At 38.9% G+C, this 15,479-nt stretch overlaps 1 protein-coding gene across 1 annotated transcript; it reads right to left on the bottom strand.

The window, feature by feature from the left end:
- Positions 1-6,787: 6,787 nt before the first annotated feature.
- LOC135232197 (E3 ubiquitin-protein ligase TRIM48-like) lies at positions 6,788-14,113 on the bottom strand. The gene is made up of 5 exons (XM_064289534.1): positions 13,706-14,113; positions 12,949-13,044; positions 10,527-10,549; positions 9,880-9,977; positions 6,788-7,471 (listed from the first exon to the last, which is right to left on the bottom strand). Exons 1-5 carry the CDS (start codon positions 14,111-14,113, stop codon positions 6,978-6,980), a joined length of 1,119 nt encoding a protein of 372 aa, XP_064145604.1. The 3' UTR covers positions 6,788-6,977.
- Positions 14,114-15,479: the final 1,366 nt, after the last annotated feature.

The following is a 15,479-nucleotide window of genomic DNA, read 5'->3' as shown; positions in this document are numbered from 1 at the left end:
GGCTGTACTCTCAGGGTTTCTCCAGTCTCTGTCAGGCCAGCAAGTCTGGTCTGTCTTTTTCAATTGGAATTTTGTTCTACATTTTTCTCCAGCTCTGTCCGGGACCCTCTATAGTGATCCCTATCAGAGCAGCCAGTAGGCACCATCTAGTTGTACTAGACTCAGTGTGGTGGATGCCGTGGTAGATGTGGTCCATTAGTCCTTTAAAATAATTTTTCCCTTGTATCTTTAGTTTTCTTCATTCTTCCTTGCTCCCGAAGGGGTGAGACCAGTGGAGTATCCTAGATGGCCCCTCACAGGCTATTAAGACCCCAGATGCTACTCACCAAAGTAGAATGTAGAACATTTTCTTCATAAACTCCATTATGCTAATTGAGCTAGATGTTCCCTGAGACTATGGTCCCCACAGCCCTCAGCACAGCAATTCGGTCACTCAGGGACTTTGGATGTGTTTATGGAGCTACCATGGGCTTGCCTTGTACAGGTTGTGCTGGCTTCCCCAGTATTGTGTACTGTCTTGTTCACAAGTTCACAAAAGTTGCTGCTTGTCTATCATCTGTTAAGCATTTTTCCATCCCCACCCCACCCCTCCCTTGTATCCATCAAAAATTATTGTTTTTATGTATAAACCTTTTCATGAGTTTTTACAGTAGTGGTCTCATACAATATTTGTCCTTTTGTGATTGATTTATTTCACTCAGCATAATGTCCTCTAGGCGCATCCATGTTATGAGATGCTTCACGGATTCATCGTTGTTCTTTAGTGTTGCATAATACTCCACCGTGTGTATGTACCTGAGTTTGTTTATCCATTCATCTGTCAATGAGCATCCAGGTTGTTTCCGTCTTTTTGCTATTGTGAACAATGCTGCAATAAACATGGGTGTGCATATGTCTATTCGTGTGACAAATCTTAATTTCTCTAGGATGTATTCCTAGGAGTAGGATTGCTGGATCATATAGTATTTTTATTTCTAGCTTTCTAAGGAAGTGCCATATCATTTTCCAAAATGGTTGTATCATTTTACATTCCCACCAGCAGTGCATGAGAGTTCCAATATCCCCGCAGCCTCTCCAACATTTGTTATTTTCTGTCTTATTCATTTGTGCCAGTAATGCTGGGGTGAGATGGTATCTCATTGTGGTTTTGATTTGCATTTCTATGATGGCTAGAGATCTTGAGCATTTCCTCATGTGTCTGTTGACAGCTTAAATGTCTTCGCTGAAATGTCTGTTCATTTCCTTTGCCCATTTTTTGGTTGGGTTTTTTGTCTTTTTGTTGTAGAGGCATTGGATTTTCTTGTGGATCTTAGAGACTAGATCTTTGTCTGGTTTGTAATAGCCAATTTTTTTTTTTTCCCAGTCTGTAGGTTCTGTTTTTACTCTTTTGGTGAAGTCTTTTGATGAGCATGACTGTTTAATTTTTAGAAGATCCCAGTTATTGAGTTATCCTCTGTAGCTTGTGCGTTGTTGGTTGTGATTTGTATCCTGGTAATGCCATGTATTAGGGCCTCTAGTCTTGATCCTATTTTTTCTTCTATGAACTTCACAGTTTTTGGCTTTATATTTAGGTCTTTGATCCATCTTGAGTTAATTTTTGTATCTGTTGTGGGGTATGAGTCCTGTATCACTTTTTTTCAGATGGGACATCCAGTTTTGCCAGCACCATTTGTCTTTTCCCTATTTGGTAGACTTTGGGCCCTTGTCAGAGATCAGGTGACCATATGTGGATGGAATTACATCTGGGTTCTCAATTTTGTTCCATTGGTCAATGTATCTGTCATTGTACCAGTACCAGGCTGTTTTCAGCAGGTTCTGGGGTCTGGTAGTGTGAGCCCTCCTACTTTATTCTTCTTCTTCAATAGTGCTTTATTTATTTGCGGCCTCTTCCCTTTCCACATAAAGTTAATGATAAATGTTTCCATCTCTTTAAAGAATGTTATTGGTATTTGGGTCGATATTGCATTGTATTTGAAAACCACTTTGGGTAGAATTGTCAGTTTCACAGTGTTGAGTCTACCTACCCCTGAGCATGTTTTTCCATTTATGTAGATCTCTTTTGGTTTCTTGTGGTAGTGTTTTGTAGTTTTCTTTGTATAGGTCTCTTACATCCCTGGTTAGATTTATTCCCAAGTATTTTATTTTTTAGGGGCTATGATAATTGCTATTGCTTTCCTGATTTCCTTTTCATCATTCTCTTTATTGCTGTATAGGAATCCAACTGACTTTTGTGTGTTGATCTTCTATCCTGCTACTCTGCTGAATCTTTCTGTCAGTTCCCGTGGTTTTCTCATGGAGTCTTTTGGATTTCCTAAGTATAGTGTCATATCATCTGCGAATAGGGACAGTTTAACTTCCTCATTACCAATTTGGATGCCCTTTTTTTTTTTTTATTTCTGTTTCTTGCCTTATTGTTCTCGTTAGAACTTCCAACACAATGTTAAATAGGAGTGGTGATAAAGGGCATCCTTTTCTTGTTCCCGTTCTGAGAGAGAATGTTTTCAACCTCTGTCCATTGAGAATGATGTTGGCTGTTGGTTTTGCATAGATGCCCTTTATTATGTTGAGAAACTTCCCTTCTATGCCTATTTTATTGAGAGTTTTTTATGAGGAAGGCGTGTTGGACTTTGTCAAATGCCTTTTCTGCGTCGATTGAGATGATCATGTGATCCTTTCCTTTTATTTATGTAGTGGATTACATTGATTGACTTTCTAATGTTGAACCATTCTTGCATAACTGGTGTGAATCTTATTTAGTCATTTTTTTTTTTTTTTATATGATGCTGAATTCTATTGGCTAGAATTTTGGGGGGAATTTTTTGCATCTATATTCATGAGAAATATTGGTGTATAATTTTCTTTTTTTGTGGTGTCTTTGCCTGGTTTTGGTATCAGAGTTATGCTGGCTTCATAGAATGAATTTGGAAGTATCGCTTCCTTCTCTATGATCTGTAATAGTTTGAGTTAAACTGGTGTAAGCTCTTCTCTGAATGTTTGGTAGAATTCTCCAGTGAAACCATCTGGGCCAGGACTTTTTTTTGGTTAGGAGTTTTTTTTAATTACTTTTCCAATTGCTTCTCTAGTTATGGGTATGTTCAGATTTTCAACATTTTGTTTTAGTTTGGGTAGGTAGTATGTCTCTAGAAATTTGTCCATTTCCTCTAGGTTTTCAAATTTGTCAGAGTATAGTTTTTCATAATACTCTGTTGTGATCCATTTTATTTCAGTTGTGCCTGTTGTAATGCCCCCATTTCCTTTCTTATTTGGGTTATTTGCATTCTCTCCTGTTTTTTTTTTTTCAGTTTGGCCAGTTGTCTGCCGATTTTGTTGATCCTTCCAAGGAACCAACTTTTGTTGATTCTATTGTTTTTCTATTCTCCGTTTCATTTATTTCTGCTCTGATCTTTATTATTTCCTTTTTCTGGTGGCTGTGCATTGCTTTTGCTGTTCTTTTTCTGTTTGTTCAAGTTGTGTAACTAATGTTTTGATTTTGTCCTTTTCTTCTTTTTGATGTGTGCATCTAGTGCTATAAATTGACACCTAAGGACTGCCTTTACTGTGTCCCAAAAGTTTTGGTATGATATGTTTTCATTCTCATTTGATTCCAAGAACTTCGTGACTCCATCTTTGATTTCTTCTATTACCCATTGGTTTTTAAGCAGGGTGTTATCCAGTTTACATATAATTGATTTTTTCCCCTTACTTCTCCTGTTGTTAATTTATATTTTGATGGCATTGTGGTCAGAGAAGATACTTTGTATTATCTCAATGTTTTGGATTTTGTCGAGGGTTGCTCTGTGGCCTAAGATGTGGCCTGTTCTGGAGAATGATCCATGTGTGTTGGAAAAGAATGTGTACTTTGCAGCTGTTGGGTGGAGTGTTCTATATATGTCTCTGAGATCAAGTTGGCTGATTGTGCTCTTCAGCTCTTCTGAATTTTTATTGATTTTCTTACTAGATGTTCTGTCCTTTACTGAGAGTGGTGTGTTCAAGTCTCCTACTATTATTGTGGCACTGACAATTTCTGTTTTTAGTGCTGTTAGAGTTTGTTTTATGTATTTTGGACCCCTATCATTGGGTATGTAGATGTTTATTATGGTTAAGTCTTCATGGTGGATCAACCCTTTAATATTTATCTTCTTTGTCTTTTATGGTGGATTTTGTTTTCAAGTTTATCTTATCTGAAATTAGTATTGCCACTCCTGCTCTTTTTTTGGTAGTTATTTGCTTGATATATTTTTTTCTTTCCTTTGATTTTTAATAAATTTACATCTTTGTTTCTAAGGTGTGTCTCTTGTGGATAGCATATTAATAGATCTTTTTTTTTTTTTTTAATCCATCCGTCACTCTGTGGAAGACCAACGGCTTTTTTATTACAAATAACTTTTTACAACATAAACCATCACTATATGCATGGACCTTGCTGGATGAAATACATAGGAATTAAATCTACTACATTTGTGGAGAGACTATGGAGAAGCTCAATATCATCACTTAGAACAAGGCCAGTGGCAGACCACTGAACAGGCCATGAATTGTACATGTGCAAGCTCAAGGTGAAGCTGAAGGAAATTAAACAAGTCCATGAGAGGCAAAGTAAGACAGTCAGAATCCCACCTGAATTTAGAGACCATCTCAAGAATACATTTGGTGCATTGAACACTAATGACTAAAACCAGAGAAGTTATGGGATGACATCAAGTACATTATACATGAAAAAAGCAAAAGGGCATTAAAAAGACAGACAGAAATAAAATACGAAAAGAAGATTTCAAAGGATGTCTTGAGAAGACAAAGTAAAGAATTATAATGAAATATGCAAAGACCAGGAGTTAGAAAACCAAAAAGGAAGAACATGCTCAGCATTTCTCAAGCTGAAAGAACTGAATATTGAATTCAAATCTCTAGGTGTGATACTGAAGGATTCTGTGGGAGAAATACTGAACCACTCAGGTAGCATTACAAGAAAATGGGAGGAATACACAGAGTCACTGTACCTGAAAGAATTGGTCTACAGTCGACTATTTCACGAGGTAGCCTATGTTCAAGAGACGATAGTACCGAAGGAAAAAGTCCAAGTGGCACTGAAGGAAATGGCAAAAAACAAGGCTCTAGGAACTGACAAAATACCAACTGAGATGTTTCAACAAACGGATGCAGTGCTGGAAGTGTTCACTCGTCTATGTTGTGAAATTTGGAATAGTTTCCTGGCCAACCAAATGAAAGAGATCCATATTTGTGCCAATTCCAAAGAAAGGTGATCCAACACACAAGTAAAATTTTGCTGAAGATCCTTCAAAAGCAGTTCCAGCAATACATCCACCGGGAACTGCCAGAAATTCAAGCTGGATTCAGAAAAGAACATGGAAAGAGGGGTATCATTGCTGCTGTCATATGAACCTTGGCTGAAAGCAGAGAACACAAGAAAGATGTTTACTTTTGTTTTATTGACTATGCAAAGGCATTTGACTGTGTGGATCATAACAAATTATGGATAACACTGTGAAGAAGTGGAATTCCAGAACACTTAACCATGCTTATGAGGAATCTGTACATAAACCAACAGACATTTGTTCGGACAGAACAGAACAAGGGATTCCTGTGTGGTTTAGAGTCAGGAAAGGTGTGGGTCAGGGTCGTATCCTTGCAGCATATTTATTCAATTTGTGTGCTGAGCAAATAATCCCAGAACCTGGCATCAGGATTGGAGGAAGGCTCATTAACAACCTGCCATGTGTAGATGACACAACCTTGACTGCTGAAAGTGCAGACTGCTTGAAGCACTTACTGATCAAATACTGTAGCCTTCTGTATGGACTGCATCTCAGATTAAGAAAACAAAAATCCTCACAACTGAACCATTAAGCAAGAACATGATAGATAAATGGAGAAAGGATTGAAGTTGTCAAGGATTTCAGTTTACTTGGATTCACAATCAATACCCAAGGAATCAGCAGTCAAGAAATCAGATGACATATTGCGTTGGGCAAATCTGTGGCAAAAGGCCTCTTGAAAGTGATGAAAAACTAGGATGTCACCTTGAGGATTAAGGTGCTCCTGACACAAGCCACAGTATTCTCAGTTGCCTCATATGCATGTGAAACCTGGACAATGAGTAAGGAATACCAAATAAGAATTGGTGACTTTGAATTATGTCGTTGGAGAAAAATATTGAACATATCATTGACTGCCAGAAGAAAGAACAAATCTGTCTTGAAAGAAGTACAAGAATGCTCCCTAGAAGCAAGGATGGTGAGGCTTTGTCTCAAGCAGTTTGGACAAGTTATCAGGAGGGATCAGCCTCTAGGGAGGGACATCGTGCTTGGTAAAGTGAAAGGTCAATGAAAAAAAGTATGACCCTCAAGGAGATGGATTGACACTGTGGCTGCAACAATGGGCTCAAGCACAGCAAAGACTGTGAAGTGGCACACGACTGGGCAATGCTTCCTTCTGTTGTACACAGGGTTGCTATGAGTCAGAGTCGACTTCCTGGCACCTAACACCAACAAGGGTGAATTGTTGAGTATGATTTTACTAGATCATGATGAGGGAGTAGAATATTTCAGACTGACATTTGCACTGTGGATAACCAAGTTTCCTTATGATGGAAACACTCTGTGTTCCTGCATTAAACTGTTCAGATAGAATCCCAGTCATATACTCTTGTAACTCTAGCCAACTCACAAAGTAGGTGAATAAAAACAGTATGTGTTTCAGGAAAAGGACCACGGGACTTGATTTTAATTGAAAGAAAATTAAGCCAACCAATTTTGCATTGCCACACCAGCTTTATATTCACCAATGATAAAACAAAGTTACATTAAAATGGAACAACCTAAGGGAGAGTAAAGTATGACTGATCAGCTTCAACTGAGACGGGCTCCTTCAGATATGGAGTTCCCAAGTTCCTCACTTCTCCATGATCATGTGTGGGCTCCTTCAGATATGGAGTTCCCAAGTTCATCACTTCTCCATGATCATGTGTGGCCAGTGCAAAAAAAAGGCCGGAGCGAGTAATTGAAGGAGTAAGCGGGGTATTCCCATATGAGGGAATTTTTGGCAACATTAACAAAACTCACACTTCCACTGTTAAAATCAACAAACACACCAACCTTCCCCAGAGGTTTCTCTATGTACTGAGAAAGCACTGGGGAGGTGGTGAAAAGATGGTAACCATTATCCCCCTTCACACATAAAAGAAGAAATGTGTCCCCAGATTCAATCACTGAGCAGTTCTTCCTTAGCCAAGTATCCTTACAGACCCCTATAGCCCAGTCCCAAGAGCTGTCCACATGCATCTCCCAGTAGTGTTTTCCAGAGCTGAAGGCCTGGGCTCCCCATGTAGCAAAGTAGTTGGATCTTCCAGATGGAAAAGGCACCTCTTGAAGGTCATGCCTAAATATCAAACTTCTCACGTCATCAGACAGCATGATATCGTGACTGCTTGTTTCATAATTCAAGGAAATGTTCACTGCGGAAAGAAGAGAATATTCCAGTCAAAATCAGTTTTTAAAGTCTTATGAAATCTAGAGTGTCACTGGAAAACCGACCAAGAATTTAAGGGCAGCTTGGTTGGAAAATGTCATTAGATTCAGGGGCTAGCAGTATATCTGCAGAATTAACAAATACCTAATCTCAACGGAAAAAAATCACAAAGATTTTTTACATTTCACTTCCCATTAGAAACAGAAGACCTTCCCATAAGGCCTAGTCATTGCTATGAAATTAACTGCAGTGCCCCTCTTCAGGGGAAAGATCCTTAGAAATAAATAATTGGTGATCACTTTGCCAGGTATACTATGATACTCCAGTTAAGGAAACAAATTCCAATTAAGAATAAAAAGATCTAAATACATCTTCTTGGAAGAAGTTTTCTACTAAGAATTTTCTGGATTTTACTCCTGGTTTCACCTCAGGCTTGGTCTTCATCTGCATGCCAGTCTAACCTCCCTGGTTTAGGTCTACTATGGAATTCTGTATACTGTCTCATCAACCACCAACTTGTTTCACTGTTGTTCTTCACAAATTCTTATTTTATGCCTTTCATTATTTTATGTTTACGGACAAAATTTTCTAGCTATATCAACTACAATGTGCATTATTACAAATTCAATTACTAAGAAGCTTTACAGCAAAAATATTTAAAAAATTACAATTTGCCAACTGTTATGGGTTCAATTGTGCCTCACCAAAATATGTGTCGCAAATCCTAACTTCTATGTCCGTGTTTATAATCCCACTTGGGAACGGATTATCTTTGTTGTGGTAAAGAGGCAGAATTACTGTAGGATGTCTTGAGTCAATCTTTTTTGAGATATAAAAGAGATTAAAAAGCAAGCCAGCAAGCAGAGGTGGGAGAGGAAAGACACCATGCCAAATGAAGATCACCAAGGAGCAAAGGAATAAGAACTTCCCCAGAGCAAACAGAGGGTAAGCCTGCCCTTAGATCCAGCACCCTGAATTCCAACTTCTAGCCTCCTAAACTGTGACGAAATAAATTTGTATTTGTTGAAGCCACTCATTGGTGGTATTTCTGTCATAGCAGCACTAGGTAACTAAAACATCAATCCTATCACCATAACTAACTGTACTTTAGTTAAAACTTGAATGCCCTAACTAAATATGGAGTTCTATACCACTAAATGAATGAATAACTGGTATTTTATCTCAGAAAGGTTCTAGGTGCCCCCCTTTTCTTTTCAGGGTTTAAATATATATTTAATTTTTTTTCTACTGAACATTTTTTTATTGTACTTTGCCTGAAGGTTTACAGAACAAGCTAGCTTCTCATTACACAGTTAGTACACATATTGTTCTATGAAATTGGTTAACAAGCTCACGACATGTCAACATTCTCCCTTCTCGACCTTGGGTTCCCCATTACCAGCCTTCCTGTCCCCTCCTGCCTTCTAGTCCTTGCCCCTGGGCTGCTATGCCCCTTTAGTGTCATTTTGTTTTATGAGCCTGTCTAAGCTTTCGATGAAAGGTGAAACTTCAGGAATGACTTCATTACAGAGCTGAAAGTGTATCCAGGGGCCATACTCTCAGGGTTTTTCTCCAGTCTCTCTCAGACCAGTAAGTTTGGTCTTTTATTGTGAGTTAGAACTTTGTTCTACATTTTTCTCCAGCTCTATCCAAGACTCTCTATTGTGATCCCTGTCAGAGCAGTCAGTGGTGGTCGTCAGGTACCATCCAGTTGTACTGGACTCAGTCTGGTGGAGGCCATGTTAGTTGTGGTCCATTAGGCCTTTGGACTAATCTTTCCCTTGTGTCTTTAGTTTTCTTCATTCTGCCTTGCTCCTGAAGGGGAGGGACCAGTGGAGTATCTTAGATGGCCACTCACAGGCTGTTAAGACCCCAGGTGCTACTCATTAAAGTAGAAAGCAGAGCATATTCTCTACGAACTGTGTTATGCCAGTTGAGCTAGATTTTTTCCTGAGACCATGGTCCCCACAGCACTAGGAGCCCTTTTTGATTGTTTCCTGTCTCTCATTGTCGAATTTATTACAGGCATGAATCACATTTATCCTTTCACCAGCTTTCATTTAGATTTTTTCATGTTATCCCAGGGCAACTATGACTATAAATGTCTCTTAGGAGGCTGTTCTCTCCTAAATCAAGGCTTAATAAAAAGGGGAAACATTGAGCATAAAAAACCAAACCCATTACTGTCAAGTGGATTCCAACTCATAGTGACCCTACAGGACAGAATAGAACTGTCCCATAGGGTTTCCAAGGAGCAGCTGGTGGATTCCAACTGCAGACCTTTTTGTTAGCAGCCAAGCTCTTAATTGCTCTGGCACCAGGGCTCCATATTATTCAAAGAAAACCATTATTGAAGGACAATGCATGGGGTCCCATCATTGGGCTACCACTCACCTTGGAATTGGTTGAATCTGTCTATCAGTCCAGTGATGGGCCTGGCACTGAGCGCTGGGTTCACAGGCTGGGGCATGTGCAGTTGCACGGACTCACTCCTACATGGGGAAAGATTCAGGTAATCTTTCAGGTGCCAAAGGGGTCATCACAGTATGTACAAAAGATGTCAGCATTCAACAGAATAATATGTTTCATCAGAACTCCTTTCTGATATTGTAGTGTACCGCCATGATCCTGGGATAAGACTGTGCAATTCTTAGGGATTCTTTCTTTTCTTCTGTCCCTGCCTCCACCCCCTTCTTATCATAGATGCCTGCCTCTCCTCTAACACCTGGAAAAGCTAGTCCATGCACTTTAATATGTTTATGATTTTGAAAACTAAAATTATGCATAGCTGTTTTCTAGTGACTTCTGTGTTGAACCCTACAATGTATACCTCCATGAGCACAGAAAGACAAAACAAAACTAACTTCTGATAGAGTGGGATAGAAAATTATATTCAGTAAAACACACACAAATACATGCGCTCACATAAACACACATGCACACGAAGATTTACTACCTCAATAACTCCATTTTGGTAGAAACACTTTGATCTCTTTACTAGCTCTCATGGTGCTCTAGTTTGCATTGAAGGCCAAACTTACCTTGTCAATGTGTCTTCCAAATTCTGTAAAGAGAGAAAAAAAAAAAAAAAAGAAAAACTCAGAATTCTTCATAAATTCTTTTTTTTTTTTATGTCTAATCAGTCTTTGGATTTGGGAAATTTCAAAAATATATCAAACCCTCCTTTCCTCCCCCCCGACAGGATTTTACAAATTTCTTTTACTTTTCCTCTTTAAAGGAAAATCACAGTACCACACACTGACAGAAAATAAACTCACGATGGCTAAGGGCTCTGAGGGTAAACAAAGACAGAGCAGGACATGAGTAGGGACCGCATTGCTACAACCATCAGTTGTCTACAAGGTGGTCTTTTCTCAGGGCTTGTTTCCGAAGGGTAATGTGCCTCAAGACAAGCACAACTCAAGCCTAGGACTTCCAAACAGAAGGAGGACATGAATGTTAGCTTTTCCTCTTCCTCATATTGCCCACCTGCAGACAAAAAGGTCTACAAAGAAGTTGTTCCTTTCTGTTGGATAGAAAAGTGAATTAAATCAAGAGAATTGAGAAGGGAAACTACTCTCACAATTCCCCAAAGTTTTGTTGTTCCTGGTTAGGATAAGAGTTGAAGTTTATATCATATTCACTTGGACAATAATAGTCTGGACAGGAGCAGAAGATGCAGAAATAGGATTTTGGTTTGAAATATGTAATGGAAGTCAAAGATGTGAACTTGAACTAATATCCTCATTTCTTACCTGGAGCAGCTCCACGTCTGGTTTATGGCACAAATTCAGCAGCTCCTCAAACATTTCTCTTAGGTGGTTTTGTTTTTGAACCATTGTGGTTTGACTTTTCTTGAGTTGCTGTAAAATCCTTTTGCGTTCACTTTTCAGTCCCTCTAAATGTTGTTTTTCTTCCCTGTGGAGAACTGGATGCAACTTCCGATACTGATCTCTGATCATGTCTCTCCGTAGGCATATATAATCCTGCAGGGACATGGATTTCCTAGATCACACACCCAGGCTGCCTTTATCCTTCACCACTTAAACCTCACTCATTTTTCTTTGATTCATGATCATGTAATCCACCAACCTACATACATGTTAAATTCATGTCTTTCCACTCACCAGAAACCATGCTCATCCCTCTTTCCTTACTTTATTTTTCATTCTTTGTTAACTACAGAAACCCGTCCTTTCCTCAAAACACTATAATTCACTTCTTAAGTTCCCGAAATTCCTGTAGAAATTGTTTTCAGAGTTAATTTTTAAAATACGTTGTTGTTGCTAGGTGCTACTGAGTCGGTTCCAACTCACAAGGACACTATGTACAACAGAATGAAAAACCGCCTGGTCCCGAGCCATCCTACCCTAACGATCTTTTTTATGTTTAAACTTATTGTTGCAGTCACTGTGTAAGTCCATCTCAAGAAGAGGGTCGTCTTCTTTTTCCTGACCCTCTGCTTTACCAATATATGTTCTCTAAAATATGAAAGATTACATGTAAAAAGATAAATTTATGCTTGATTATTTAATATTCTGATCTGTTACTAATTTAGCCTCTCATCTCAAATCTCCTCAATCCTAGCCTGATCATTCATTCTTAGCAGAAATGTTGCCTACTAGTCTGAGGATTAGAAATCATCAGACAAAACCTCCCTAAAATTCCTAATCCCATACCCTCAATCTGATTTCTCCCATCACTATCCCTTGTTGCCATGGATGGGATTCCTACCTGGTAATGAGCACATAAGGCTTCAGGGTCTCATTTTGTCCTAACATTATAGGAACATTAACCCTTACCCCATTGCATGACCCCTGCCAATACCCATGTATTCATTCTCTCCTCACCAAGTCCTTTTCTTTCTCTTTTCCCCCAGTTTTTCAACATGTTGAAATTTCTCCCAGTTGATCCTATATCATTCTCTAGCTACTACATTATCGCTTTCCACTATCACAGGTACACTTCCTAAATTGCTATTTAAACCTTTTTCTCCCCATGGCCGTCTTTTTACTAATCCGTATGAACATACCTGTAGTTCCCCATTATGTACTGTTTAATTTCTCGATTTCACCTCAGTCAGAAATCTCTGCTTGATATGTCCATGGATTTTTTACGCTTGTCCTTTAAAACTCAAATTGATTGTGAACCTCTCTCCAAAACTTTTTCTCAATGCCTGACCAATGGTTTTTGAACTTCTCCAAATCCCTGCATGTGCCTCCATTTCAGCACTTTTTGCACTTTGTTCTGATGGCCTTTTTCTCCCTAGTCCCTGGTATACTGAATTCTAGATATCCTAAGTGTCATAGTCTCCTACATAAAAACAGCAGATCCTTTTTCCTACTGATGAGCTCACTCACAGAATCTCCTGGCAATGATGATTAAAGCTCAAGTTCTTAGTAGGTAAGGTCCCAGCAGGTCTGTACCAAGCTGGTTATGAGGAAAACGTGGTCTCAGGCTTACCATCCACAGGTTGATTATTCTGCACTCCTCGTTTAGATTTCTCTGATTTTCTTGGATCTTTTCCCATAAAGACCTCATTTGTTTTAAGAGCTTCTCCTGTAAAAACAAAAATACTGAATTAAGCACCAAGAGAACAAATATTAGAGATTTCAGACCCTTACTGACGGCTTAAGACCAGGGATGTTAGATGAACGTACTTTCAGGAAAGTGGAAGGGTCATGTTTCCCTGGCTACCCGATAGTCATCACTTCTGGGAGTTTCAGGCTATAGAGCCACATAAAGTAATGAAACAATTTTCCTGAGAAAACTGTCAAATAAAGGCTTTATGTAATGTAACTAAATTTCCTATAAATATCTTGCTAATTCTCTATACTATTATCCTACATGTTTGTCCAGGATTACTAAATAAGCTTCCAGTAATAAAAAAAAAAAAAGCACTTGTTAAACATGTAATTTTTGTAGCCTGGAGCTATTTCTAAAAATGTGAGTGTTATGGTGTCCTGTGCTTCACTTTGCATAATCAAATTAATAATAATCATTAAGCGAATTGCCCTGCCACTCGAATACAGCCTCTGCGAAAGCAGATTTCCTTACCTATTTTATTCACAGCTTTATCCTTCCCACCTAGAACAGTAGACAGCACATATACGACTCCCAGTGATGAGTGAATTAATCATAATCACGGTACTCATCTTCCTTATACTCTCTTAGCTCTATTATTCTCCAGCTTTCAAAGGCTTCCAGAAGCATCACTTACCCGGTACTTCTCAACAGCGTATTCAATGGAACAGTGTCTGTGAGCCTCGTGCTCCTGAGAGGAAGAACAGAGCAAACAGAGTAGGTTCTTGCTCTCTTCACAGAACATCTTCTTTGTCTCCTTGTGTGTCCCACACATCTGATCCTCAGAGCTCAGGAACTGGCAGAGACTGGCTTGTCTAGCAAGGGACACCAGATTCTTCACAAGAATATTGGATTTGATGTCTGTCTTCTTTGATGTTTCCCCACATAGAGGACAACGGGTAGTTTTGGCTTCTTCCCAGGAAATGTATAGACAGGGCCTACAGAAGCTGTGCCCACAGCCTATGGTGACAGGGTCTATAAGGTAGTTCAAGCAGATGCAGCAGGTGAGTTCCTTTCGGAAGGCTTGGGAGATGTTGGAGTCCATTTTCCTGAGGGAAGAAAATCAGGAGAGTTTGTCATTTGCCCCAGAGAGACAAAAGACTAAGCAAACTTTTACTCCAATTGTGATTCAATAATATACTTACGTCTAGGCCTGATATAGTTTCTTTTGCTAATGACAAAAACTGGAAACTGACACAAAGACAGCTCTAGAGCTCTGTTGAAAACTTGGTTGGCTTCCTGATTAACATGATCTACACCATCAACTCCATTTCTCCTCCATAAAAGAACCTGTTTGTGTCCTTTCCTTCTTGGGCTTGTGCTTCAATAGTTTGACTCAATCTATAGTATTCTGATTGGTGTAAAAGCCAATCATAATGTTCCTAGTGACTGATTGGTTTAGCAAAGCTCATGCGACTAAACTTTTTACCTTTACTATTTCATTTAATTGACAAAACCATCCTATAAGGATGACTAATCCAAAATCATACCGACAGTTAATGTTGGAGCCAAAACTCATACCTTTGACTAAAATTAAAATCTGCTAACCGTTACTCTCCAAGACACCATACAGACAGAATCAAGCAGCCAGGTTCTTATCAACTATTTTAATTTAAGCAAACAGTCCTGGTATTTTTCCTCGCCAAGACTGTCTATGAAGTAGGGTTATAATTCTAATACAAAATCCTTAAAGAGAGAATAAAAGTTGAAAATAATAAAACACAGTAATGGGCAGAATGCACATTTGTCTCCTGCCCCTCACCTATAATACAGAAAGTGTCTTTCTTGAAACTCACTGTAAAAAATGCATTAGAAATATGTACATGAGACACATAGTCACAAAATCAAAATTTCTTCTCTGAAACTCTTAATTCAAACAGAATGCAATAAAAATTTCGGAATACAAAAGTGTTAATAAGAATTTAACAAAGCTTTGTAAAATTGGGAAACTCTGCTGGTATAGTGGTTAGTAGCTTTGGCTGCTAACCAAAAGGACGCCAGTTCAAGTCCACCAGACACTCCTTTGAAACTCAGTTGGGCAGTTCTCCCCTGTCCTGTAGGTTCGCTATGAGTCGAAATCAACTCAGTGGCAATAGGCCTTTTTTTTTGTTTTCTTTGGTCATAAAATTGGATCAGATTTCAGTCAGAATCTTTATATATGAATATGTATGAAGAAGCCCTGGTGGTGCAAACGGTTAAGCCATGTTGGTGGTTCTAATGCATCCAGTGGCTCCTTAGGAGAAAGACCCAGTAATCTGTCAGGAAAATCCTATGGGGCAGTTCTACTAAGTCACGTGAAGTTACTACAAGGGAGAGTCTACTCATCAGCTCCTAACAACAAGCTTTTAAAAACATCTTTTTATCTACACTAGGCATCTAAAGAAATCAAAAATTAAAGAGACTAGCAATAT

This window comes from Loxodonta africana, chromosome 7, assembly GCF_030014295.1.
Source record: "Loxodonta africana isolate mLoxAfr1 chromosome 7, mLoxAfr1.hap2, whole genome shotgun sequence".
Classification (NCBI taxonomy): Eukaryota; Metazoa; Chordata; class Mammalia; order Proboscidea; family Elephantidae; genus Loxodonta; species Loxodonta africana.
The sequence above is the reverse complement of the archived record's forward strand: the minus strand, read 5'-3'. Positions and strand labels throughout refer to the sequence as shown.